This window comes from Candidozyma pseudohaemuli (genome assembly GCF_003013735.1).
Source record: "Candidozyma pseudohaemuli strain B12108 chromosome Unknown scaffold00014, whole genome shotgun sequence".
Taxonomy (NCBI): domain Eukaryota; kingdom Fungi; phylum Ascomycota; class Pichiomycetes; order Serinales; family Metschnikowiaceae; genus Candidozyma; species Candidozyma pseudohaemuli.
Genome location: NW_020194448.1, coordinates 202,875 through 230,228, shown reverse-complemented (window position 1 = coordinate 230,228; position 27,354 = coordinate 202,875). Strand labels below are relative to the sequence as shown.

General features: G+C 47.6%; 10 protein-coding genes across 10 annotated transcripts; 5 read left to right on the top strand and 5 right to left on the bottom strand.

Moving 5' to 3' along the window:
* Positions 1-196: 196 nt before the first annotated feature.
* Positions 197-2,458, top strand: C7M61_004436 (uncharacterized protein; the record flags this gene model as incomplete). The annotated part of the gene is made up of 1 exon (XM_024859756.1): positions 197-2,458. One exon carries the CDS (start codon positions 197-199, stop codon positions 2,456-2,458), a length of 2,262 nt encoding a protein of 753 aa, XP_024712138.1.
* A 375-nt stretch (positions 2,459-2,833) lies between these two features.
* C7M61_004435 (uncharacterized protein) lies at positions 2,834-3,871 on the bottom strand (the record flags this gene model as incomplete). The annotated part of the gene is made up of 1 exon (XM_024859755.1): positions 2,834-3,871. One exon carries the CDS (start codon positions 3,869-3,871, stop codon positions 2,834-2,836), a length of 1,038 nt encoding a protein of 345 aa, XP_024712137.1.
* Positions 3,872-4,476: 605 nt separating this feature from the next.
* On the bottom strand, positions 4,477-6,144 carry AMN1 (Amn1p; the record flags this gene model as incomplete). Its single annotated transcript, XM_024859754.1, has 1 exon — positions 4,477-6,144. One exon carries the CDS (start codon positions 6,142-6,144, stop codon positions 4,477-4,479), a length of 1,668 nt encoding a protein of 555 aa, XP_024712136.1.
* A 1,425-nt stretch (positions 6,145-7,569) lies between these two features.
* On the top strand, positions 7,570-9,828 carry ROD1 (Rod1p; the record flags this gene model as incomplete). The annotated part of the gene is made up of 1 exon (XM_024859753.1): positions 7,570-9,828. One exon carries the CDS (start codon positions 7,570-7,572, stop codon positions 9,826-9,828), a length of 2,259 nt encoding a protein of 752 aa, XP_024712135.1.
* A 336-nt stretch (positions 9,829-10,164) lies between these two features.
* Positions 10,165-11,262, top strand: TLG2 (Tlg2p; the record flags this gene model as incomplete). Its single annotated transcript, XM_024859752.1, has 1 exon — positions 10,165-11,262. The coding sequence occupies one exon, from the start codon at positions 10,165-10,167 to the stop codon at positions 11,260-11,262; it is 1,098 nt and encodes a 365-aa protein (XP_024712134.1).
* A 184-nt stretch (positions 11,263-11,446) lies between these two features.
* SRD1 (Srd1p) lies at positions 11,447-13,081 on the bottom strand (the record flags this gene model as incomplete). Its single annotated transcript, XM_024859751.1, has 1 exon — positions 11,447-13,081. One exon carries the CDS (start codon positions 13,079-13,081, stop codon positions 11,447-11,449), a length of 1,635 nt encoding a protein of 544 aa, XP_024712133.1.
* Positions 13,082-13,687: 606 nt separating this feature from the next.
* Positions 13,688-20,788, bottom strand: FAB1 (1-phosphatidylinositol-3-phosphate 5-kinase; the record flags this gene model as incomplete). The annotated part of the gene is made up of 2 exons (XM_024859750.1): positions 13,688-19,702; positions 19,811-20,788. The coding sequence occupies 2 exons, from the start codon at positions 20,786-20,788 to the stop codon at positions 13,688-13,690; spliced, it is 6,993 nt and encodes a 2,330-aa protein (XP_024712132.1).
* A 1,236-nt stretch (positions 20,789-22,024) lies between these two features.
* C7M61_004429 (uncharacterized protein) lies at positions 22,025-23,047 on the top strand (the record flags this gene model as incomplete). The annotated part of the gene is made up of 1 exon (XM_024859749.1): positions 22,025-23,047. The coding sequence occupies one exon, from the start codon at positions 22,025-22,027 to the stop codon at positions 23,045-23,047; it is 1,023 nt and encodes a 340-aa protein (XP_024712131.1).
* A 105-nt stretch (positions 23,048-23,152) lies between these two features.
* On the bottom strand, positions 23,153-24,253 carry CHT4 (putative chitinase; the record flags this gene model as incomplete). Its single annotated transcript, XM_024859748.1, has 1 exon — positions 23,153-24,253. One exon carries the CDS (start codon positions 24,251-24,253, stop codon positions 23,153-23,155), a length of 1,101 nt encoding a protein of 366 aa, XP_024712130.1.
* A 361-nt stretch (positions 24,254-24,614) lies between these two features.
* On the top strand, positions 24,615-26,987 carry C7M61_004427 (ubiquitin-specific protease; the record flags this gene model as incomplete). Its single annotated transcript, XM_024859747.1, has 1 exon — positions 24,615-26,987. One exon carries the CDS (start codon positions 24,615-24,617, stop codon positions 26,985-26,987), a length of 2,373 nt encoding a protein of 790 aa, XP_024712129.1.
* Positions 26,988-27,354: the final 367 nt, after the last annotated feature.

Genomic DNA, 27,354 nt, shown 5'->3' with positions numbered 1-27,354 from the left:
GAAACCTCACCGTCAGCCCACGCAACCCCACAATAACAGGGGTGGAAAAAACGTAGAAGAGAAAAATCTATAAAATATCTCTTCTCCTTCCGAAGTGAAATCAGTTTCTGAAATTTCTCGTAGATCATATCTCGGGCTCGTCCCACCACCTACTTCCTCTTAACGATGCAGTGCGCTCTTTTTCATTTCCAACACCATGGGCGAATCGGACGTGCTAGCAGCGATCCAGGAAGGCCGCTTATCGCTGGCCAAACTAGAGTTGGAGCGTCTTCTCAAGCGCTTTCCAAATAAATCCTACTACTGGGCGTTGAACTGCTACCTTCTCTATGCCCAGGGCAAGATTGCACAGTCGATCGCTCAAAGCAAAGAGCTAGCGCTGAAGACACCTAGCGACAGACAAGCGTTATCCGTGCTCTATGACTTATACTTGAAGTTGGGATTGGCGAAAGAGGCGAACCAATTGTATGATAACGCCGTCAAGAAATACCCCACGAAAGAATTGATCGAGGCTTACTTCGAGAAGGCATTGGGTAACTACGATACCGCCGGTGTCCAGAAAGCGTCCATGCAGTTGCTGAAGAACTTCGAGCTGAATAGAGAATATGGATACAGAGCGGCATTTGCATGCTATCTTCTCAGTGGTCGGGGAACAGAGAAGGAGAAGGCCCTTTACCTTGGTTTGGCAACCGGCATGGCCGATAAGTTGGCTCCCCACGAGACAAACCAGGAAGTTTTCGTCCAAGCCAAAATCTTGCATGTTCAAGAAAAGTACGAGGAGGTCGTGAAGCTTCTCCAGCCCTTGAAGCACAGAGAATTAGAGCTTGTTCTTTTGTACCTTGACTCCCTCAATAAGTCAGCTAACTGGGAGCAGCTCTATCTGGAGGCCTACGATCTATTGTTCAAACAAAACTTCAATGACTACTCTACGTGGAAGCACTTGATCAATTCTGCCCACAAACTAGAGAAACCGCACGATGAACTTGCCAGTCTTATCCAGCTTGACAGCAGAAACTCCTATTTTGCCAATGTTCACTTGGCAACTACATACGGTCTTGACAAGGAGCTGGCCATTGATGCTTTCTACAAGAAGTTTCATGCCAAACCTTCAGGTGCATCTGATCTCCTCACCTTCGAGCTTACTGAAAGCGCAATACAAAGTATCACTGCTGACTACGAGGATCTCTCTACCAAATCTTCGCTCACATCAAATGAAGCCACTACCCTTCTGAATTTATCTAAAATCTTGCTTCATTTCAAAAAAATCGATCTTGAGACTGAGCAGTTCTCGAAATTTGAGAACCCAGAGTTGATCGACTTGCAATTGGTGAAGATGATTGAGTCTTTGCGTGCCGATCTGTCCACTAACAACATTGTCAAGCATATCATTACACTTGAAAACTACAGCGCTAAAGACCCGGAGAACTACAAAGTCAAGGTATGGCTTCTCAATCTTTACACCGCTATTAATGCTGCACCTGCTGCTCTCAAAGTGCACAAGAGCCTTAAGATCAAGATGATTCAACATGATACACTCTCTTATAAGCTCGATTTATTACCCTCCGTGGGAAACCTAGGCGAGCTCATCAACATCTACAGGTTCTACATGACAGCAGACTCAGAGGTTGGCCCTTTTGTTCATAAGTGTTTCCAGGACAACTTATATACCAAAGCCGAGGACTCTTATGACTTCGGCAAGCGTCTTACGGACTCATTACTGAGACACTTGTTGATACTTCGAATCCTCAAGACATCCCGCATGGTTGGCAATGACTACTATAATTACTTCTACAGACAGATGAGGGATGCAAAGGCTATAATTCTCAGCGATGATTTTGTCTTGAGGGATAACAGAGACTTCAAATCGGAGTACAATCTCGGCGTCGATCTTCCCCAGCTCGATCTTTTTAACTATGAAAAGCAGAAGGCTACTGAGTATGTGAAGTTGAACTACCTCAAGGAGATGCTCATTGCCGAAAAAGATGAAGCTGAATGTGAAAAACTCATCAAGCTCTACAACAAGTGGACTAGCAATGCAACGTATCTCTCACAACTAAGTGACTTTGAAAAACATCTTGTCAAGCTTTACATCACAATTTTCAAGTTGTCAAAGTTGAACGATGTGAAAGACAAGGAGCTGCTTACAAAATACCTTGTGAAGAATCTCGACATGAAGAAGATCAACAACAGCTACATCCAAAAAGTCCCTGAGATTTCTGTGGAGCGTCATCGTATACTATTGGACACATTTGAGCTTATCAAGATCACCCAGATATTGGTACGCGATAAGGCTATCTCTAAAGCTGCTGGGGAGATGCAAATTGAAATGGTCAAGATTGTGAGCAAGGCACCTCAGTTACTGACTGATATAACACTGAGCTTGCAACTTGACCAGGAGTTTGTGAGCGACCAGTTTGAGTCTATCAAGGACGCACTCAAGCTCTCTACCTTGAGACTTTAGACTCTCAAAAATTAGCATTGAGTCCAAGAAGCTTGCTCATCTCATTTATGCGAGCCTCTCCAGTCAGGAGAAGGTACTTTCTATGAGCTAGATCTGTCTCATGCTTGTTCAAGTGGAACTCTTCTCTGGCGAACTTCGCAAGTTCCTTTTTTTCATGACTTTTATATATTAGACGCATGAGTCCTCTGTATGTGTGTAAGATTTTTTGACGTAGTAGGAATTCTTCAAGACTCATGAACTTCTTGCCAGCCTTGCTGCCTAGTCTTACGGAGGAAAAGATCATGATGCGTTAGGCGATGGTATAAATCGTAAGTCATTATGTATATGCTAGTGGTGTACGGGTGGCCCAGGGTGGGACCGGGAATGATATGACAATTAGGTCAGCTTTACCAGACTCTGGCTAAATGGGTTTGGTAAAAGCCCATTTATACGCCATCTCCACCTTAGCTTGTGTTTGAGCGCTACGAGCCAGTCTGGCTCCTTCTCTTCCAGCGTTGCAACATCACTCAAGTGATGAAGCTGTTCTATTAGACCAGTGGAGAAGATCTTTGAACTGTCAGTAGGGGGAGGTTGATAATTGTCTTTGATGCTGGTGAAGATGTCCAAGAGGCGCTTTGTGGATTCAACTTTGGCCTGCTCGTCATGTGCTTCCATCTCGCCAAGTTCGCTCAAGAACAGTTCGTAGACGTCGACGCAGTCCCAGCAGACAAACTCGTCACAAAGCTGACTTGATTTGCAGTTTCCTTTGCGTACGGATTCACTGTTGCCGAGGATGGAGCTTATTTCGTAAAGGGGTCGGTCACATAGACAGCAGTGTTTGAGACGGTCGGTTCCGGGAATTCTTCCAAAGATAGCTTCCAAATTCTCGTGATCTCTTGCTTCGGTCAATTCGAGTCTTTTGCTGGGGGACTGGTCGGAATTTACGGAACCGCGGTCACCGTGTAGACGCTTCTTAAACGAGAGGAGCGATTTCTTCCTATCCAACTGCCTGCCCACGTCGTGAGAAGCCATATAGTCTTCGACCAAGACAATAAGGTCCTCAGATTCTTCAAAAGTCTCGTCCACGTACTCAGATGTTATTGTCACGTCAGCAATGTCTGGTTCTTCAAGTAAGGTCTCGTCAAGCGAACCGCTGGGGTCTCTCGAGAGCTTTTTAGATGTAGTCTGACACAAGGGTGCCAGGTGGCCTCTTTTGAGTCTGGAACGGGCTGGAGGCGGAGGAAGCGGTAGTGAGGTAAGCGTTGTGTGGTCTATGAGGTCCAACTTGGATGGATGCAGAGTCAAGTGTTTGTCGTGATCTAGGGGCAGGGACACGGGCAGGTTCGAGTATGTTGATGCAGTATTCGAGTCCGTTGATTCCAGCAACGTTCTAGTGTTCACAAGATCCGTGGTGAGTGAATCGGTGCTTGCCATAATAGGCATAGCAGAGGATTCCGGCGGTGCCTTGCCTAATAGTCGAAGTGACATCCCGAGATGGAAAAGTCTATTGGGGTTGTGAAGGCTAAACCTGATAAAAAGGAGTCGTAAGGCTGGAAGATGAACCTTGGGTTGAGCTGTTGCTAAGCGATTGAAAGAAGGTTGTTTGAAGGGGATATGGGCCCTGGCGCGCCTGGCCTGAAAGAGAGAGACAAAAAACACAATGCCCGCGGCGTCTATGCAGAAATGCTTCGGTGGGCTAACAAGGAACGGGCCAGCCAATTGGAAAAGAAAGAAAGAAAAGGCGGGAGCTGATTATCTTTAGGATGTTTTAAGGCACATATCGTTTAGATTTTTGGAAAAGCGTATGTGAATGTTTCAAAATGTGGGGTGACAGGTTTGACAGGTGTATACGGGACCGTTGGGACTGGGGCTTTTCGCAGCCACTGCGGCAGAGTCTTCACTCCATGTGAGATGTCATTAAATTCAGCCGTTCTGATTTGAAGAACTTTCGGTAATTGCCCGCTTTCACAAGACCTGTCGGATGAACGGGTTGGAAAACAATGGCACTCTCATCTACAATGGTTCATGCCATACTATGCTTATGCTATTATACGCGAGCCGACACTTCTGGTTCTTAGAAGGTCTGCGGCTGCCATGTCGTCGTCTTTTCCGTTAGCCCATTCGCTGATGTCTCTCACCACTCGCTCCAGAATGACCCGGTCCATGTTCTTGGCCTGGTCCCTCATGCGCACAAAGAGCTCCTCGCAGGTTTCAACAAGCACATTGAGACCACGAGCAGCCTGGCGTCTCTTGTAGGCGATGATTGGCTCAAAGTTTGTAATTCTATTGACGAACCGGATCTCGAGCACAGTGAGGTTCTGCAACAAGTTGTGGTGGAGCACTACCGGCACCAGCTGGTCGCTAACGTAGGGACAGTTATTCAAGGAAAGCCTCTGCAAGCGCTTTCCACAGGTGAGAGTGAGTTGCCAAATTGAACGGTCGGTGATGTAGCACCCGGCTACACCCACGGTGGTCAAGTTGGGGTTGTTGACGGCCACAGCACAGACACTGTGGTCGGTAATTAGATGGCCTCTTCTTTTGCGGCCGAGGTTGAGGGTGGTGAGGTTCTTGCACTTCTGGCCTATGCTGTAGATGCCGTGGTCGGTGACGTTTTCACAGGCCCTGACATCCAAAACCTGGAGGTTGGGGCAGCGTTGGGCCACCTCCACAAGGGCAAAGTCGTCTAGCGCCTTGGACCCCGTGACAATCAATGTCTTGAGGGACGGTTGCAAAAAAGAGACGGTGGGTGCGACTTTAGGGCACATGTAGAGCTCGAGCCACTCGAGCCTGGATAAGTCCATTTTTTCAGGAAGCAGTGCGAAGTGGGCCTGGCGAAGATAGAACATCTTGGAAAGTACCAAGGTTTTCGGGGACATGCCGTCGTAGAAGTGCTGGGGTTTGGATGGATCAATGAATTTGCCGAATGTGCGCTCATCAGTGAAGAAAAGCTTCTCGCCAAGCACCTCCTTGGCGACTCTGTGGAAGAGCTTATTAACGAGGAGGCATGTGTGGAGCACGTTCAGGGTGTTTTCTGGCGTTGGCTCGTCTAGGTATGCACCTTGCATGGCGAGGTGGGCTGCTTTTTCGTTGCCGTGCACTAGCAAGGCGTGGCGATATGAGAGAGGTTTGCGGCACACGGGGGTCTTTTCCCTCGGCACCACGGTGTTTTGGGCATCGGCGTAAACGATGATTTTGTGGACCAACTCGGGGATGTCGAATATAGATGGCTGCGAAACGGGCTGCGGGAGGTGCAGCGGTGAAAATGCTGGTTGTGCTGGCGGCAGGAATGGCTGCGAAACAGGTGGTTCAACGAACCGTGGAGTCAATGCCGGGGCCAGAGAAAGCCGTTTTAATGGCAGCTCGAAATTGTCAAAGTACGACACTTTCGGGCGGAACGGCGTGGCCGGGCTCTGGAGCGTGCTGGGCGTCGACAGGTCTTCGACAAGCTCCGGAAGCGACTCTGAGTCGGAGGCATCCAGGCAAAAGGGCGTGCTGAACTGGAACTCCAGGTCACTGAGTTGCAGCACCGGGTCACTTTCTGGACCGGGGGACGCCAAGCGGTAGCGGTTCCGTCTTCTGGCCACGTTGCCCAGCGAAAGCAGGCGAAACACCGGGGTAGGCGTTGTAGGAGGAGATCGCAGCAGACGGGCTCTCTTGAGGCATCTGTCTGGCAGCACTGGGGTTCTACTCGGGGAGGCCTGGGCCATGGTAAAGGAATGTCGTGAGTTGGACCGAGTAGGAAGTGGGACTGGGGAGCCGGGGCGGCTGAGGACCGGAAGGGAGGGTCTAAACGTCTATGGTGTGGGAAGTGTGCGGACCCAGCAGACGATGAGAAAAGCGGCACGGCGAGGAGGTTTTATACTGACAGGCCCAGGGGGAAGACGTCAGGGGCGACAAAGCGAAAAGGGAAAGAAAAAGCTGGTGGCTCTTGAAATGTCAAGCGGCGTCTGCTGCGTACGAACATCCTTTGGCAGGGGTGCCTGACGAATTGAGCTATCTTGCCAGTTGGAGAGTGCGAGCCAGCCACCTTCCAGCAGGGTCTGCTTGACGAGAATCTTAGCAGGGGGGAGACCCACAATGGGGCGACAATTGCACATGATTACGAGAGTTAATTTTGATTTTTCCTATTTTTTTGCTTTTCTGATCGAACGTTGATTTTTCTTCAACGAGGCATCGTCGGTGATGGTGGCTACGGGCGCTGGAATGGCTGCGAAATCCTGGTGCGAATGGCTGGCTTAACAACTACTTACGCAGAGTGCGCCGTTTGGAGTCCGTTTTTGGCAGCGAACAACCATGTACGTCGTTACGAGCGACGTGGGACGGGAATGTTGGATTTGTCCGAAACCAGGGGCTGAACTTGCGTAGGCGAGTCGTAGCGCCAGCACGGCTGCTCAGCAGATCCCTCTCACCCACTGACTATCGTAAGATGGTTGCCTGCAAAAAAAAAAAAAAAAAAAAGGCAAAAAAAATCTTTATCGGCTCTCCTACAGCCGCCTCAATCACAGCCCCAATGCGCAAGAGAAAAAGAACCCCTGGCCTTGTCGAAGCCCTGACTATTTCTTGTCGCAGGTTTGGCGTTTTCGGGGCCAAGACGCACACGACTTTTGCTTTTTACAGATTATATTTTTTTCTTGTTCATGTCCAGCCCTGCTTGCGCTAGATCAATCTGGTTATGCTACCAGACGTAAGCGAACGCGGTGTATGCACCCGGGCTCGGGAAAATAGGCCCTAGAGCGAAACCCAGCCAGAGCACCAAACACAACGTCGCCGCACGTGATGGTCATGTCAATACCACATCGCGGATCTCAAAGCCCGAGATTATCGCCTGCGGACGGCTCGGAGGGGTCCGACATTTATATGACGGTGTACGTTGGTTTTGGGAGCTTTTTGCTGAATATAGAAATGAGTCACGGGGCCTCCGTGGGTCAGCTCGGGAAAACCTGTCGTTTGACAGCATGTTGCTTTTATTGCGCTCATCTGCGCTACCGCGCCAAAAAGAAATAATGCGTTTATCGCTGTAAGGTGTATAGAGAAAAAAGGGTGGCACAATTCTTTGATATACTTCACTAACTTATTGTTCCACCAACCTACTGTGGACCCCCCCCCTCGTGCTGTAACACCCATCTTGCATCATGCCGAAGCAGAAGTCGTCCAGGCTGACTGCCTTGTTCGATATCAGGTTGAAAAACTGCCAGCATGATGTCCTCCTACTCAAGGGTTCGGAGCACAATGCTGCTTCCACCTTCATCAGCGGCAAAATCGTGCTTTCTGTGAATGAACCCATCTCCTTGAAGAAAATCACCCTCCGATTGTATGGTACCCTTCGCTTGAAGTACACTGACACCCGAGGCACCGTCCCTAAGCCCACCAGGTTCGAGAAGAAGGTCTACGAGTACGTCTGGGACCCTGCTGAAATCACAAAGTACTTGAACAACATGTACGAAAACTCAAACGGCAACGGCTCCCAAGGTTTCTCTGGCCAGTCTCCAAACAGTCCGCCAAACGGGCTCGCCAGAAGCCCCATCAAGTCGAAAGCTTCATCCACGTCATTGAAGAGTTTGGGCATGACTTTCCGTTCGATGTCCTCTTCATCATTATCACATAGTCTGTCTGGTCACAACGGAAATTCTTCAAGCTCTTCCACTTCGAATTTGACCCCAAGAGGCAACCATGTGCTTGTTCAGGGCAACTACGAGTTTCCATTCAGCGCTATTTTGCCCGGTGATATGCCCGAGTCGATCGAGGGTCTCCCAGGTGCAAGCCTTGTCTACAAGCTTGAATCGACGATCGACAGAGGCAAGTTCCACCATCCCATGGTGGCCAAAAAGCATGTCAGAGTCGTCAGAACGATGACTACAGACTCTGTAGAGCTCTCAGAGACTGTTGCTGTGGACAATACATGGCCCAAAAAAGTTGAGTACTCTTTGAATGTTCCTAGTAAAGCCATTGCAGTTGGCTCAGGCACTCCAATCTCCCTTATGTTGGTACCCCTTCTCAAAGGCTTGCGGCTTGGTGAGATCCGAATCTCGTTAGTTGAGCTCTATTCCTACGTCGGGTACCTTCCCCCACCACATACTGACGAAAGAATCGTCTGCGAAAAGATCATACCCATGCAGCAAGCCGACGAAAATTTCCAGTTGGACAAATGGGAGATAGACACCTTCCTCCGCATCCCTCCCAGTTTGTCAAAGTGTACTCAGGACTGTGACATCCAGACGCATCTTAAGGTTAGACACAAACTTAAATTCAATATTGGGTTGTGCAACCCTGACGGACATACGTCAGAATTGAGAGCTTCTTTGCCTGTGCAGATTTTTATCTCGCCCTTCGTTACTGTGAGAGCCAGAACTGAGGAGAACAGTGATGCTCAAGATCCACAAGAGTACACTGAAAACGATGAAGAGGTGCTCTTCTCCAGTGACCCACACAACACTTCCTTGACCAATCTACAACAATACGAGGTGGATGTACGTCAAGCCAGTGAGGATCAGTCTGAGGACACGCTCCGTTCGAACCCTCACTCCTACTCGTCGTTCACCGGACTTGTGGCGCCACCCATGTATGAGCAGCATGTCTATGACAAGTTGTGGTCAGACGTGTCCCCCATGGACTCTCCCATGGCATCTGGAGCATCGACGCCCAGATCTCGTCCTAGCGACGTGCTGCAGTTCAGCATGAGCAGCATTGATACAGCCCAATTGACAGAAAACTTGAGACAACTTAGTGTCCAGAGACAGTTACAGGAGAGCCTTGATGGTAACACCATGCTGTCACCAGCATCTCGTGAGAGAGCTGTGTTCACGATGGATGGTGATCAGGAAGGTGGTGATTATTTCAACAGAAGACCTGCCCTACATCACCAACTTTCTCATGGATACGGCAGCTATAGTGGCACCAACTCCCATTTGAGTACACCTGGCGGACTTCACAACAACCACGTGCAAACACCAGGCCTCATGACGCCTCCTGTTCATCTTTCCCGTGTTAATTCGGACAGTAACCTCGGTTCGGAAGACATGGGCAGAGTACCAAGTTACAACGAGGCTATTCGTGGAGATGTTCAAGATACGTTGTCACCCGCTTACCAACCCCCACAACCAGGGTCCAACATCAACTTTGATGAAGTGAACAGGCGATTTGAGGAAAATACCTCTAGGTCCACCACACCTGTGGGACTGGCACCCAGCTCGAGAAACAAGGGAATTCTAAGTCGAGCAGGCAGCTCCTTCAACCTAAAGGGCTCATCACGCAATTCTTCCAACAAGCTGTCTCCTTCCTCCTCCAGAAATGTGTCCAGCACAAGTTTGACGAATTTGCTGAATGAGGGTGTATCACGTCAATCGCTGAGACGGTCCAGAGGCACTGCTACTTTCTCCATGACGCCAATGTAGCCCTATTTATTACAACTAGATTTAGACGAAAAAGTACACCATAGAAAACAATATACACTGATAGAGATTTGATACTGGGTGGTTTAGATCGGAGTAGGTGTTAACACGATGCACAGCACTCGGATGGAGGTCTGATAAATCAACAGACATGAATCATAATAGCAGTAACTAGCTCATTCCAAAGTACAGAGCAAGATCGAAGAACAAAATTTAAAAATGCACAATCCTCTTTTTTTCCAAAAGCCGGTCCACTTTGCACCCAACCAGTGCCTCGTAGTGCTCGCCAGCGTGCACTCCGCAACAATGTTATCGCTTTGAACACCATCATCAAAAGCCATGTTCAGAGACAGAACCAATTTGTACTTATCGTACAGAAGGACAATCCCCAGGCGGCAGCAAAATGCAGATTCTCGTTTTGTGGCCCTAGCAGAAGAAGAGGAGGGCCTTATGGGATCCAGAAGGGTGTCATCTAATCAACTGAGGAAACCACAATACAAGGATTCAGCACCGGAAGAGATCGAGATGAAGCCGATAGCACCTTCGATCTTTGATATCTCCAATGGATTGGACGAGAATTTGGCTACAATTAAGACTAAGACTAACGAATTGAGCTCTCTCTACAAGAAGCTCCTAATAACCAGAGACAACGAGAAACAGCGCTTGGAGACAAGAATCGAGGATCTCAATTACGACACCACCAAGTTATTTGAGAACTGTTACGTGCTTATAAAGAAATTTGAGTTTCTACAAAAGAACTTTCAGCGCCTTAAGCTTGATTACACTCAGGACGAGCTTTCCATTATTGAAAACTACAAAAAGACATACGCCTTGAAGATCCAAGACAGCTCACTCATTTACAGAAACTTGCAGAACAACTACATCAAGTTCTTGAAGGACGACGACGATGCTGAGACCGACAGGCTCCTATCGTCAGGAAACTCCTCCACGGTTGCCCTTGACGAGGAAGACTCCAAGCATATCGAAGACTACTCCAAGATGGTACTTCAGCAAGCACAAACTCAAATTCAAAACAACCCCAATTCCCAAATATTGGCACAGCGTGAGCGAGAGATCTCCAAGTTGGCCATGGGAATTCTTGAAATTTCCACCATCTTCAAAGAAATGGAAACGCTCATAGTAGATCAAGGAAGTATGTTGGACCGTATTGACTACAACATATCGAAGACTGCCGAAGATCTCAAATCGTCCGATAAAGAGTTGCTTAAGGCACAGGTTTACCAAAAGAGGACCACCAAATGCAAAATCATTTTCCTTTTGAGTTTGATTGTTTTGGTCTTGTTCATAGTGATTGTGGTGAAACCACACGGACTGACAAAGGTTGTCGAAAAGCCAGGAGGGAGCGATTCAGGATCCGACGATCCACCGGAGAGACCACTGCCAGATAGAAAGCCAGAAGGTCATTTAAGAGATTGAATCAAATAACGTTCATTCGAAATCCGTTTATCTATAAGGAAATACTAGTACAATGCCAGGCGCCTCCCGGTGAAGGCGCCCGGGTTCACCACCGCGCCCAGCACAGCGAATGCAAAGCCAAACTAATAGAACAAAGCTTCAAGTTTGAATGTAGCCACTGTCCATGCATCCCAAAAAAGGGTACCTAGATCATGCCGTAAGGTCCGTCTCTAGGTGGTCTGTTGCCAGGGCGCTGCGCAGGCTGTCCACCAAATCTGTTGTAAGCTGGATTGCCGTATTGCTTACGCTTGGCCATGCCTCCGACGGCGAAGTCTGGATTGTTGGTCAAGACGTTGTCGGATACGGACGGCTTAGACGGTCTGGCCTGTGCATAGCCGCCCCCGCCAGAGCTGTAATGGCCCTGATAAGCAGCGCCTCGACTCTGATGAGCGTCGGAACCGTAGTATGACAGTTGCTGGGATGGCGGTTGGTAACCCTGCTGGTAATTTTGCTGATAGTGTGGTTGGTACTGAGAGACGTTTGGATACTGCTGCTGAGGCTGCGGTTGTTGAGGATGGTTAGCCTGCTGTGCAGCAGGGCGATAGCCGGCACCTGGTGCTGCGGAAGCGTTAATGGGCGCGACCACACCTGTTCCCGCCTGGTTGTAGCCCACGTTGGGTTGTCTCTGCGAGATGCTGGTGAAGTCAGAGCCATCGTCGTTGTCCAAATCCTGATGCTCGGGCAGCTCGTCGCCCAACTCAGTGAAAGGTTGGTGGCCCTCAACGTTAGGGTGGTGATCAAAGACACCGTACTTCTGCAGGTTGAGCGCTACAGATCCACGCTCCGAGGCTGGGTAGGGCAAGCCAGCTTCATTGGTTCTACCGTTCTCGTCCGACTTCACAGCCACATTAGGCACAAATGTAGGTGCCATTTTTTGCTTCGCCGACACGGGCGTGCTAGGACCATTGTTGATGTTTACACTGGCATCCTCATAATAGCTGCCGCTGCCATTGGCGAAGTTGGTGAGACCAGGCTTAGTCACGTCGTTCGCAGTCCGAGGCTGTGAGTCGTACAAACTCGTCAGCGAATCATCTTTGGCAGTGTATCCACGAGTGGTACCTCTGTAGGACGAATCTTTCATGAAAGAGCTCTCATCATCGTTGGTAGTATCTCTTTGAAGATTGTTGAACGTGTAAGCGGGCTGTGGACGCACACCGCCGATAGCCGGACCAGCAAAGCCCAGATTTCCGTTGCTGTCAATCTTGTTGTAGGCGACAAAGTTGCTCTTGGATTCGTTTTCGTCGTCCTCCTCGTCCTCACGTTGAGGATGCACGCGAATCGAAAGGATCAACATTGGGATAACCAAAAGCGCCAAAGCGGCGGCAGCAACCAAGAGCCAGCCTGTCCAGGCGACGAATGGATGGAACACAAGGATCACGATAATTGCAATCACAGCCAGGGCGAGGAAACCAAGAACTGCAAGCACGAGAGCCAAAATCACAACCACAGTAGTGTCGACGAAAATCAGGACAAACGTAAAGATCAAGGCAAAGAAAACCAATCCAGCAGCAATAGGTGCCACGATGAATGCCTTGGACAAAGAATTTCTGGTGCCATTCTCGAATAACCAGCCAGCGGCACTGTCAATGTCGCCAAACTTGATGGGATAAGAGCCCCTGGGGCACACGCCTTCATAACAAAGACCATAGATGCCGTAGGTGTAATCCTCATGAACGGCAAGCTTCATGGCCGTGGTTAGAGGAGCACTGATGTTGCCCAAGATAAGGAACACCAAGGTTATGAGGAGTGTTAGGGCAGCGGCTATGGAAAACACCACCATTTTGGGAAAGAGGCCTGCCTGAGGAACTGAGATTTATTGAATTGCAAACAAAATTGTGTTTGACTGGCGAACCTCAACGATGGTAAAAAGAAGAAAGGCGGAAGATGATTTTATTTTTGCAGATCGAAGCCGCGCCCTCGAGGATAAAAAGTCCTCAAACATAGGGGGGTCAGACTGGCGCGGCAACCGCCACGGCTAACGCCTGAGTCTTGACAGGCCTTGCGCCTGCACTCCCCAGCCAAACGTAGAGGAGTTGGGCAAACAGGGCCGCGCGGCAGGATTCACAAAAATGCCCTTTAACACGTTTTGCAGAAGGACGCTCCGCCGGGTTTGTATCCAACCTTAATTCGGCCCACGACTGTTAATTCCATCTCTCGGGGAAAACAGATCAAGGGGTCAGGGCTTAAAGCTATTTCTAAAAAAAAAATGCGACGTCGAAAAAATTGGGGTGTCTCACGTAAACATGGACAGGAGCTCGCTCCTGCTTGTCTTATCATATCCTCGCGAGCGGCTGCTGGATCCTGCACCACACTGTGGTCTGGTGCTATTTCTGATCTCCTATCCAAGGACGCCAAGTTAGGTGCCAGTGCCGAAGCTTGCTCTTGCTCAATTGGACTTGCCCTCGTACCAGATGTCTGGAACCTCGAGAATGTAGCGGTCCATAGCCTCTCGGAAACGGATACGGTACTGTTTCGGCGTAACAATCGTAGGGTCCTTGCCCTTCTTACCCACAAGTGTGCTGCCCTTGACCCAGTTCTCCACTTTCTTGTCCCACGTAAATGTTCGAAGCCAATCGATAATACCAACGTAGAGCTTCTGGGTATTGTCGTCAATTCCAACAACTAACGAGTAGTCCATCACGTCCATAGCTGAGAGGAAGGAGGTGTCGTTGAACAAGGATCCACGCAACAACTTCTTCAGTTGCTCCTTGACAAACACAGGACTTTCGTAAATGTACTCGATCATATTCTCGTCAAGTAAAACTTCGTTCTCTTTACCTGTCTGCTGCACATGTCTGTTCCTCATGGAGCCCTTAAGATCAAAGATTCGGGAACACTTGCAATTGTAGAAGAGATTCTCCATGATTAAAAAGTCCATTTTGAACGTTTTGCCGGAGACAGAATTCTTGATTTCGATCTGATAGAACCCGAAAATCTTGGCAATCGCTGTGGTCAACGTGTTAAAGGTGGACTGGGAAATGTACTTGAAGTAAAAGGGAGCAATTGAGACGAAAGACTCCAACTCGGACTTCAGAAGTTCCTTGACAATGTACCTGTTGTCCAATGTCTTCAAAAAGTTGGATCCACTCTTTCCTCCCTTCGAGTTCCATTTGATACACCGAGACAAACTCTGAATGAACGACTTGTCCAATCCGCATGCTTTTCTGAAGGCTTCAAACTGCTCGCTATGGAAAATTTTGCAAGAAAGCATGGTCGAACCATCAGCGAATTGATACTTCAAATGGTTGGTCTTAGTCTTGACCATGATCTTCTCCAATTCACTCATCTGCCTGTTGGAAGTGCCAAAGTTCTTCTTGAACTTCTTCTCAATTTTGGTAAACTGTTCTGCTTTCTTCTGATAGGCATCATTCTGTGTGGCTTCCAGTTCACCATCATCTGAAGACAGTGCCATGTCCTGGATTTTCTGTTTGTAGACACTAGATGAGAGGCAGAAAGCAACGAGCGAGCTTGGCTCATCCTCTCTCACAATAACATCAGAATCTGCAAATGTGTGTTCTGTGACATCGAAGGGATAGTCAAGGGGGTCCCACAATGTGGCAGATCGATCAGCCCAATAGTTCATAAGGGACTTAAGCAAAGAATTTCGCTCCGGCTGTGGTATCTCAAGCTTCTGTTTGGCTCCTGACTCCTTAGCTGATTTGTTCATCTCTTCCATTAACTTCTTATTCTGCTCCACCAAAAGTTTCTGCTCTTCTCTTCTGTCCACAACCTTCTTATCTTGAGAGCCAGCATCCGCTAACACCTGGCTGATAGCTTGTTCTTGCATGGGATTGGCTCGGAAGCTCTCATCGGGCAGCTTAGGCACAGTTGAGCCTGAGTCGTTGCGGATCATTCGGTTTCGCTTGGAGTCTTGATTCACATCCACCACATCCTCAATATTACCATAGATTTCAACTATAGGCAGGGAGTTGACAATAGGTAAGGTTTTGTATTTGTAAGACTTCTTCTCCAATGCCTCCTCTCTTTGTCTCTGAAACTCGAGAGTCATCTGATTGAAGTAATTAGTCAAATCTTGCACCTTCTTGGGATTTTGGACAGTAGTGGTATCAGGCGAATCACCGTTGATAGAATTAGCACAAGACTTTTCTGGAGACTTGAGCGAAAGCTTGTTGTCATTCTCAAATGATTGTTGAATTTGTGAGATCTTGTCCTCGATAACCGCGGAGGGAACCCTGAACTTGTTCAAATTTGGAACGGGTCTCTTCGGTTGAATTTGACTTGAGCCCTTGATTGATTCTGGTGACGCTCTCAGGTTACTATCAGAGCTGTTTGCACCACTCCTATTCCTATTCTGTTCATCGGTTCTTGCTTTGTCAGACTTCTGCTTTTCAGACCCATCATGGTCTAATTTATCGATCAAAAAGTTTCGAAGATGGGATTGCGTAATTTTGTTTATCTCATTTTCAGTTGGCAAGAAGTCTGATTCAAATTGATTGAACTCAGAATCCCATGCAACAACTATATCCTGCAAATCACGCTGGATTGCATTCATCAGAACATAGTTTGTTGGTAAAGTCTCCTCGTAAAAGTGAAGCAAACGCGACGAAAGCATCTCAAGCTGTTCGGCAACCCGGCTCTTGAGCTCTTCAACTCTCTTATATCCAGCTTCAGCTTTGTCGACGGTATCAATTTTGACCCTGTTGAGTCTGTCAGAGATACTCTGGAAGAAGTCGTTCATCTTCTTGCTAATACGCTCGAAAGATTCTATTTTGAGTCTGATGTCCGTTTCGAGAGTCGATTCTAATCGTTTCCTTGGAACCACAACCTCGTAGGTCTCGATTTTTGAATACTCCATCCGAATCACAACGTCATTGTAGCCAAAATATTTGACATGTTTCTTGAAGTAATCATGCGAGCATGGACCTTCATGGGTGACTCCATCAGACCAGAATGAGAGTTCGAAAAACTTTCCGAGTGAAAGGTAGTAGACTTCATCGTTCATGTAAGAAATTGGTGTCGAATAGTTACACTCGGGACAATGACTCCACATGATGCGCTCATCCTTGCCCTTGAAATTCTGAGCATGAGAGGAGTTATCTAACCTTTCGATAATTAAATCCACCTTAGCGTTGTCATGGACATACGTCTTGTAATGATCGAGAAGAAGCTCGTTGCAATCGTCGCAAACCTTTGCAGATTCCAGAAGGGCTTGGTCAAGGAATACACCTAGACATTTGTCGTTATCTGTGTGGTAATCAATAACAACAACAACCGGTCCTGTGCATGGTGTAGCATGTTTGATTGACACCGTTGAATAAAGGACGTGGATGCTTCTGTGGAAGATGGGGTATAGCTGGTATGAGTTGTACTTGATACTGTTCGACCAGTTTCTCATCCTGCTATTGAAGTCCTCCAAGAGACTCATGGTGCGATCCTTGCAGACATAGCGTAGAACGTCAATGATATCTTCAAAGCCATTGAACCGCTTTGGATCAATATCGATCCTAGCCTTTGTGAGCCAGTCCACCTCAAAGGACTCTGGATCATCGGTCAGTTGGATCTTGTGGTTAAAACAAGCGAAATCAATGTACCTCACGAAGGCATTCACCACATTGAGTAAAACACCTGGAAGACTAAAGTTCACAGATGGTGACACACTCAAATATCTCTCTGTGAAAAGTCGGATGTAGTTGGTAATTCCGTAGTGCTCGATGGAACTGATGCAAGCGTTGACCGACTCGCTCCCAAGATTTCTCGCATCAGTTAGACTCTGCTCCAAGAGAGTCAAGGTCTCTTTTCCTGGCCGCGTTTTGATTTCCAGGAAGGCCAATGCGAGTGTGAGGAAAAAGCTCTTTTCAAATTTGGCATTCCAAAGGGCCGGTGTAAGTGTCTCCGTTGTATACTTAGCACCGCTCAAGGACTCGCTATCGCTACCACGTAAACATATGGTGAATCCATATTGCGTATCGCAGCCAGTAAAGAATGAGTAAGTTTTGACAGTATCCTCTTGCACAAACTTTTTGATTTCGAATAAACCACATGACCCAAGAGAGCCTTTCTTGAAAAAAAGGTCGTTGACGGTAGAGAAGATATCGCCTTTTGTATATCTGGAGACACGCTCGATTACTTGGGGCTTCACGTTGGAAAGCACTGTAACATTCGCTTCCTCTAAAAGCTTCAACGCCAACCCGCAGACGCTATCACCCACAACAATAATATCTGGTTCAAGTGAAATCAAGCGTGAAACGAGATTACCAATATAGACAGTTTGTTGGGAATTGACGATTCTCAAACTGATGAACTGTTCCTTATGCTTGAGGTATTCCAATGGAAACATAAGCAACGCAATTTTCGGATTTTCAATCCTCAGTTGCATACGTTTCGAGTCAATATTCTTGGTAATGAATAACCCATCAACAACGTGGGTATCCTCAATAGTTCCTCCAGAGATCTTCTTAAACTTCACGTATTGCTTAATGTCGAGTGTGTCACTGATTTTGAGTTGATACACCATCTTAAGGGCTTGAAAGAGTGCTTTGCCCCATCGTTTCTGATCATTTGGATCGGCAATGTCACAATCAGCCAACGATTGTTGTAAAAGTTTCTGCATGAAACTATCGTATACCCTATCGATCGATGGTAAGAGGCCGCCAAAATATCCAATGAGCTCATTGTCATTGACGTGCATCTCATCCACGTCATAGTCCATACCTTCAATTTGTAATGGCTCACTCGCCGTCGTTTTCTCTTCCCATCCTTTATGAGCGAGTGGTGAGCCTGTCGTGAAATCAAAGGAGCCTTCAGGCCTTGCAAACTGAATTCCGCTCAGACTTGAGTTCCTTGGTTCAGATAACAAGCTAGGGCCAAGGGGGGTTGGAGAAGTTGGAGTTGTCTGAGGACTGGAAAGAGAAGGACGCCCACTTTCTGCACTTGTCTCTAGTTGCGGGAGCTTGAGTGTGTTTTTTGCGAATTCGTGCTTGTTCCTCAACTTGTTCATTCTCTTTTGTCGCATACGATTAAGCGATGCCTTTGCTCTTTCAGATGAACGATGATCCGAGCGGTTCTTGTTAGCGTTTATGCCAAAGTTCAGACCTGACTCATCGATGGTCTGGTTTCCAAAGCTGATGTGAGTCGGGATATACTTGTCACTAACGCCCATGGCAGGGAATTCGTGAAGAGTAGGAACCAGTGACATGGACTGACTTATCGACTTTGCTCTAGGAGACAGTGAGAGCCGTGGATCCTTTGCATGCATCTCATTGTTGAGGGAAGTGTAGAGCGACATCACCTTTTCATCCTCGTTCTCGCTTTCATTGTCATCGTCTCTCTCTGATTCAAATCCAGCTCTTCTTTTGAGTAGCGCGTTAGGCCTGGCAACTCTTTCAGACGTGGATCGGGTAAGCCTATAAGGGTTTCGATGCAAAAATGAATTGTATAGCTTACCAAGATTTTCAAGACTGTTGGGGCGAACCACTTCCGTCGCTGTATCTTGAACATCATGATATGGAGAAAACCAAGCAGTCAATGCCTCCTCCTCGGGCTCGAGAGAAGCGACTGATCCCGAGTTATTAGCTGCATTTCGCATGGCCAACGCGGCCAAGTTCTTCTTGACAGGCAAAGCACCAGTTGTGAAGGGGCTCCGAGAGACAGGTATCTCTATTGCCTCGCCTGTTCTAGTAGTAGGGATTGCCATCTGGGGTGCATGCTTGTATGAAGTCACATCAGCACTTCTTTGGCTAGGTTCTTTTGTAGAATTCACAGTAGGTGTTCCACTCAGTGAAAGATTCTCGGCTTTAGGTCCTAGCTGAGTTGTCAGCGCCAAAGACTCTGTCGCAACGCTGTCCCGCCTGGAGGTAACCGACCTGGATCTATATCGCACAAGGGGGTGCTCTGGTACCTTGAGGCTAGGAAATTGGTGATCAGAGTCTTCATTGAAGATGGTGTCACTCATATCCTCTTCCGAAGAGCTCAGTGAGTCGTCACTAAGATAAACAATCACATCGCTGTAACATGGTTTGCAGACTCGAAGCTTATCATTGAAAACTTTGGGTTCCTTTGACAGCGAGTTTTTCTTCTTCTCATGCTTATACTGACTGTAGGATATAAATAATGTACAGCTCGAACAGAAAATCTGGCCACAGAAGCGGCAATGATGTTTCCTTCTGAATGCGGAGAAAGCCTTGAAACAGTTTAAACAGTCAGACACAAATGAGTCGTTCATCCAGTATTTCTTTGGAATTCCGCCATTCTTCAATGGATTATCAGAAAGTTTACGGGCCATCCGTTTCTTCTTCCTCCGTTTTCTCATGTCACTCATGGAACCGATGATAGAACTTGAAGAAGAGCCTTTCCCGGTGATATTATTGTTTATAATGCTCTTGGCGCTATCCAAAATGGACGATGATAAATTGGCGGATATTTTTCGAGTCATTGATGGGGTCTTATTGATTTGGGTAGATGCAGATGAGGGTGGTGATTGTGGGGTTTTGATCTGTAAGGCTTGACGATCCTGTTTTGCGGGTGATGGTTCGGAGTTGCTGATTAAAACAGGCTGCCTAGGCGATGATCTTTGGGCCATTGGCGAGGCCGATATGCTGTCGTTATTGATGGTCTCGATGTCAGATGCGGAATCATCCGAGAGCTCAATGTCGTTAGGGAGGTTGTTGAAAATGGAGGATATTCTGTTTTGGAGCGCTTTGGTATCACTTTTGAAAGATGGGGACCCATTCTTAGGAGTTACCTGGGGTTTGATGCCCAGACGGATCAGCACGGGCCTCGATGTAACAGGCTCACCCTCTGTATTTTGCACATTTACGTCGCTTTGAGACACGACTGGTAAGTTTTGCTTTGTAAGGCCCATTGTGGAGATGCGGAGTGACTTGTTGTCTGACATGACTCGAGGATGTAGGTCTGAGTTCATTCTGAACAAGGATGGAGCCTGATCTCGACCAGGAGAGTAGCCATGAATGCTTTCAGCTCTCTTGATAGAGGCTGGTGATGCAGGAGTAAGGAGGTTTGACTTCGATGCTGAGTGTGTTTTCCACGAACCATTGGTGGTGTTTCGGCTAGTCGGGTCCACTCGTGGTGTATTCTGCGGAGAAGATGGCGAGTCCAGAAGGCCCAGGTCCAGCAACGCTCTTGAAGTCTTCAGAACACGATCATCGTTATCAGAAAGAAACGACGCAGCGGAGCTCTGGAGCTTCAGTCTGGGCTCAGCCGGAGTTCTCTTTGTCGGGCTCTCCGGAGCCGAATGCTCGTGATATATGCTGGAGTCCGACGGGTCCGCGGGTAAATCAGGGGCCTCCGTATGATGACGCGGCGAGGCATATGTATGGACCAAATTGGATGCGTTGTTGGTGACCTTCCGGAGTGTTTTGGTGATAATCTTCGAGAAGGAACGGTTTGCGGTCTGCTCTGGATCCGGTAGCGTGGGGAACGAGACAAAGTCGTCGTTTACCAGCTGGTTATCACTGTCATTGGTGAAAGATAGCAGATGTGTATCGTAGGAAATATGCCGAGACGCCATTGCCTCTTGGTGTTGTGAGCTAGTTTGATGGATTTGATATCGGTTGATGTGCAGCGCGCCCAGGCGTCCCAGGAGATAAACAGTACATCTGGGGTAATGAAAAAGGGGAAACATGGATGTTTGGGGTACGTTGAAACGACTACGATTTTGGGGTATTTCAGTGTTGAAACAGAATGCTGGTTAAGAATTCAGTATTGTTTTGGGGGTGTTTGGTGGTTTGCAGCCATGGCAGGTGCTTTAGCGAGGCAGGTTATGAGGGCAGTCCCTTATTAGGGACAGTGTGATTTTAGATGGATTTTAAAGATCGGCTTTCACTCATAGGGCACTTATTCCAATGACAGCACTTTCGTGGATTCTCCAAAACTTTGCTTCTGAAACGACTTTCATAACTTTGTGATACCATGTGTGCCCCAGACCTGTATTACCGCGTACCAAAGCTGTGGACCCATAAGGCAATAACTTGAAGTCATTGAAAGTTCAGCAGCTCCAGGTCTTATCGATTCCACTCAATTGGACCATCTCGGTGACTGCAAATACTGCTCCATGACGCAAAGTTGGTCCACCCGTGCTCCTGACTATCTTTCACTATACGCTGCCCGGCTAATCGAGAATGTATTGCATCGGTACCAGACACCAACATTTCCTCCACTGACCATCCAAACGAGCCAAAACGTCTCATCTCCCAAAAGAGCTTCAATCATGTCACAAAATCTTAATTTTTTAAATCACCTCTACCAATCTGCTCCCTATCTAACACAATGAGCCCAGTAGGGCTGTATTCGCACAATGCTGGCCAGCCGTGTCCGAGTTCGCAGCCAACTCAGCCAAGCCTTTGCACCCCCAAGAGCCACAAGAACAGTTCTGGGAGTCTTTATGAAAAATTTGTAGGGGGCTCTCGAAACAGACGAGGAGGAGGATTACTCAATTGTAGGTTGTAGAATTCCGTGTTACGTTGCCTCTACAGGGAGACCCCCACGTTGACGGCTAAGAACTACAGCAAGTGGCTGGTTAGGCAATTCGAGCCAAAGCTTGAAGAAGTTTTAATATTTTTGTTTCTTGCCTCGTCCCAGCCTCACGCACTTTTATATTTCCCAGGCCCTGTCGGGCTGTCCATATTGTCAGGTGTATGGAGCGCACAAAATAAAGAAAAAAAACCGACAGGGAAAAAGCGGACTGGCGGTTCGAGGATTATCACCATTACAGAAAACGCTGCCAATCACAACAAACACATAGAAAATGTCGTCTGTTTTGCAGAAGCGCCGTGGAGCCAAGCTGGCCACGCCCACAGCGGCAAGAAGGTCAGACCTGTTTGACGAGGACGATGTGTCCAGAGACAGAACTCCAGACCACAAGATCGGCGTGGACGACAGAGACATTGTTGACCGCCATGCCTTGAAGGTGCCTTTCTTGACTCTTATGGAGGAGGTTTTGTTGATGGGTCTCAAGGACAAGGAGGGCTACTTGTCGTTCTGGAATGACAACATATCATATGCTCTCCGGGGTTGCATCTTATTGGAATTGACCTTCAGAGGGAAGATCACTTTGGTCAACGACCCCGCCAGAAGAAGATTTGAGCTCAGTGATCGTCTAGTCGAGGTTATCGACACGGACCCCACCGGTGAGGTGTTGTTAGACGAGGCTCTCAAGATAATGAAGAATGACGAGGGCCACTTGTCTGTGTCAAACTGGATCGACTTGTTGTCTGGTGAGACCTGGAACTTGATGAAGATTTCATACCAATTGAAGCAGGTGAGAGAAAGACTAGCCAAGGGCTTGGTCGACAAGGGTGTGTTGAGAACGGAACGCAAGAACTTCTTCTTGTTCGATATGGCCACCCACCCGGTCGCCGACAAAATGTCCAAGGAGCACATCAGAAACAGAGTCTTGAACATTTTGACGCAAAAGACCGTGGACTTGGACTCTTTAAGCAACGACCACTTTCCCGGTGACACCTCGTTGCGTTACTTGAGAACAATTGCCTTGGTGTGTGGCGCCTATGCTGCCAACGTCTTGGAAAACGTATTGATGACATTGAACTATGACAAGAGAGATCACGCCTTCTCTCGCGCTGATGAGTTGTTGAACGACTACAGCGATTACCCATTCAATCTTAAAGGTGGACCTAGTCCCTTGGGGCTCAGCATCAACTTGCCCTCGGAGGTGAACAAGGAGATTGAGCAGAGCTCGGCCACAGAGTTGCAGTTAGAGTTGGTGGCTGCCGTGTTGAGTGTGTTTGCGAGAATGGACTCCATTTTGTGAGCAATCCCGTTCCTTTGCATAGATTCGTCGTATCTGTGAGGTTGTATCTAGAAGTAAAAACAGTTATGATAAAACGCTAACCAAACTTTCATTCTCTACCTTTTTCTATACCCAGTTTTTCGAGTTGTCCAACACTCCGGAACCGCCAAGAGCGTCGACAAACTTACCAACCAATTTTCTATCTTTATCCTTGGACTCGCCCTTTGAGTCCCACCAGAAACCACCGCCCAAATTCTTATTCTTAACGTAGTCTGCCTTTGCTGATGCACTTTGCTGGTTGTCGTAAGTGACAAGCAAATTGTCGTTCTTGTTGTAAGCATAAGCAGCGACTCTTTCCTTGTCAAACTTTTCGTCATTGGCATTGATTTCACCATAGTTCAAAGTGCCATCCCCGCTAGCTTCCTTCGAAAACTCAACACCAACCTTGGGCTCAGCTGGTTTACTGAACGTGCGGCCGTACAAAGGCATGCCCAAAATGATCTTTTTGGAGTCCACACGGCTAATGTAGTAATTCACAATTTGATCCACATTCAAGCTAGTGTCACCATTGTCGCCATACAAGTTAGAATGGTAGCCTGTCTTCTGGGACCAGCCAGAACCTGCAAAATCATAGGCCATGACATTCCAATAGTTGACGAGCTTGTCTGTGGCAGGGAAGTCGATGTACTGGCAGTGATCCTCACTAGCCGGAGATGCAATAGTCAAAAGTAATCCGCCGTGCAATTTGTTCAACTTCTCTTTCAAGCGCTGAAGCAAGATGACCAACTGGCGGCCCTCTTGGGCGTTCGTGGGATATTCCCAATCGATATCAATACCATCGAGATGATGCTTTTCAACAAGTGCAACAGATGATTCGACAAACTTCAGAAGCTTCGCCTCGTCGCTTGTGATCTGAGTGAACTGGGCAGAAGTGCCCCATCCGCCAATTGACATCAACAACTTCAACTCACGCTTGTCCTGTTTGATGGCTGCAAACAGGCCCAAGGCACCTTCCTTGTTGTCGATTGGCATCTGGACGTCGGCCCATTCGTCTGAGTATGTCACCTCGCCAGAAGAGCCGTCAATCTTCATGAAAGCATAGAAGACATGGCTGAGGTTCTTGGAGTCCAAGGCACTAGGAAAATGCTTAGCACCGTACACTGACCAGTTCGAGAAATAAATTCCAGATACAATGGACTGATTTGAGGAGTCGCTGGTGTTTTTCATGGTCTTGACGCAAACTGGGGTTACAATTGATAGTAGGAGGATGAGTATGACAGCTCCTGTTACAAAAATAGGTTTGTAGGATCGCTGTCTTTTTGCCATTTTATCACGCGAATCTATAGAGGCTGCAAATCGGGGTGGCAGTGTAAATCGCTGTCACCTAAAGCCGTAAACATCAGAGAAATTGGCATCGTCTTCTTTTTAAACACCACCTACACTTTCAGATATGGATAAATAAAACTTCCATCTCTTTATTTTCCGGATTTTGCATGCCCTCTATCACGGCAACAGAGGACCCCAGATCGCAGTTCCTGCAGTCCATCCGATTGCCTTCACCTATTCTTCCTAGATTTGGCTGATAATAATGTCTGTTACAGACTACATCGCCACAGCAGGGTCATCGTTTCCTAAATCTGTTCCCTCGGGGACTAAGGTTTACAAGGATGATTGCATGTATTCTTTCGACACCCCAGAGAATAATGAGTTGGGCTTAGATGTGTGCATGTCTTGCTTCCAGGCATTTGCAAGAGCTCCACAGAAGAACTATACGCTGGAACACTACTCCGAGCAGCGTCATCCATTGTATGTCAATATCGTGAAGAAGTTGAAACCTGAAAGCGAGAGGACCAAAAGAGAGGAGGAAGACGAGAACGGCTCTAAGACCAAGCAGCCCAAGCTCGAGGTCCAGGAACAGAAGGAGACAGACATCTACGACATAATCACAAATGTGTACGTCGCGCCTTTAGATCAGTCTGCAAGCATTGAGGAGTCGCCTGAGCCCGTTAGGCTGCTCGCCAACCTGATTCTTACTGCCAACTCAGCGGAGAAGAACGACGAGATCAAGGCTTGGGAAAACGAGGTATATCCATGTGAGCACTCTAGCAACATAGTTGCCGAGAAGAATACAATCGACCTCAAGAAGTGCTCCATGTGCGATCTCGAGGAAAACTTGTGGCTCTGCTTTACATGTGGTGCTGTGGGTTGCGGGCGTGAACAGTTTGGATCTGACCTCAAAGGCAACTCGCATGCTTTGAAGCATTATGAGGATACTGGGCACTCCGTCGCTGTTAAGCTCGGTTCGCTCTCGGCTGAAGATGAGGATAATTGCGATTGTTACTGCTACAAATGTAATGATGAAGTGAAAGTACCACAACTAGGTGAGAAGCTTCTCAACTTTGGCATCGACTTGGGTACTGCTGTGAAAACAGAAAAGAACTTGGTGGAGTTGAACCTTGACAGGAACATGAACTGGCAATTCAATTTGGATGGCCAAGATGGTGAACTCCTCACTCCAGTGTATGGCCCAGGCTTGACCGGTTTACAAAACTTGGGTAACTCCTGTTACCTCAACTCGACTCTCCAGGCACTCTTTAGCTTTCCAAGCTACCGCTCTTTTTTCGCTGACTTGGACTTTGACAAGCTGGTGAAAGATCCTGCCACGGATTTGAGGTCTCACATGATTAAGCTCTACGATGGTCTTCATTCTGGAAGATACTCTAGACCAAATGAATTGAAGGGGGATGACTATCAGCTTGGCTTGAAGCCATCGGCTTTCAAAAGCCATATTGGTGCAGACCACTACGAATTCAAGACTAACAAGCAACAAGATGCGAACGAATTTTTACTCTACCTTCTCGATAAGCTCGACAAAGAATTTGGGTTGAGTTTGAATCAACAATTCAAGTTCTTGTTGGGGAGCAAATTGTTGTGTACTGAGTGTAAGACAGGCACTTCATCGGAGGAGCTTGTTGATAACATCTCAGTCGCCTTGAATGCCGAGGTGGTGGGAGAGGATGAAAATGGTAAGAAGCAGTACAAAGAGGTGAACATGAGTGATTGTTTCTCCAACTCTCTCGGGTCTGAGCAAATCGATGGCTACCAGTGTGACAATTGCGGAAAGAAAACTACAGCAATTAAGCAAACAGGTTTCGCTACCTACCCGGAGAACCTCATTGTCAATGCCCAAAGAATTCAGCTTGAAAACTGGGTTCCTGTTAAGGTGGACGTTCCGATCACGTTGCCTGAGCAGATTGACCTTTCAGCATTCGCTGCACCAAAGTTCCAAGATGATGAAAAAAGAGTTGAAAAGGGTAGCGCACTGGAGGGTGGAGCCGAATTCGCTCCAAACGAAGAAGCTTTTGCTCAGCTTTTGAGCATGGGATTCCCTGATGTGAGATGCATCAAGGGTCTCTACAACACCGGCAACAAGAATGCCGAGGACGCCATGAACTGGATCTTCGCTCACATGGAGGACGCAGATATAGATGCCCCATTTAATCCCGCAGAGACAGCACAGACAAATACTGCGGGGTCCGGCGAACCTGATCTGGACGCTATTGATAATCTTGTGGCCATGGGATTCACTGCCCAGCTTGCCAAGAAGGCCCTTGTCGTGAATGGAAATGACGTAAATGTTGCAGTGGAATGGCTTTTCAACAATCCGGACGATAACGGAATTATTGAGGACACCAAGCCCGTTGTTAATGTGCAAAAAGAGGCAGAGGAGTTGAAGGATGCATTACTCAAGAACGTGGACGAGCCTCATGCGGCATCCTATGAATTGAAGGCTGTCATATGCCACAAGGGTAATTCGCCTCACACAGGGCACTACGTCGTATTCGTCAAGCATGACGGAGACTGGATATTGTTCAACGACGAGAAGGTGGTAAAATGTCAGAGCACTAATTTGGCTGACATGGTTAATTGTGGTTATGTGTATTTCTTCGCTAAGGCATGAGGCGCGCAGTATGATTCATACTAGTATCACCTGTTACTCATTAGGTAGTGCACACAGTGAGCGAGCTTCGAGGGCAGGATACGGGCGAATCAGCGATGGCCAATTGGTAAGAAGAGCTAAGGATTTAAATAAACAGCATGGGGTTGAAGATTAGAGTGTAATTCTTGATGGGAATTGTCTTTTTTTGTCTCTCTCGGGCATGTACAGCTCAAGTTATGAAGGTGTTTCATGCAGAAGAAGTCCGAGGCGTGCATATGAGTCAAGCTTCTTTCATGCTGGGTGCGAGTACTTAAGAGTTCAAGCAGGGTCCTGGATTTCCAAAAACTTTTTTTTTTTCCGACAAAAAACACTTTTACGAACTAACACC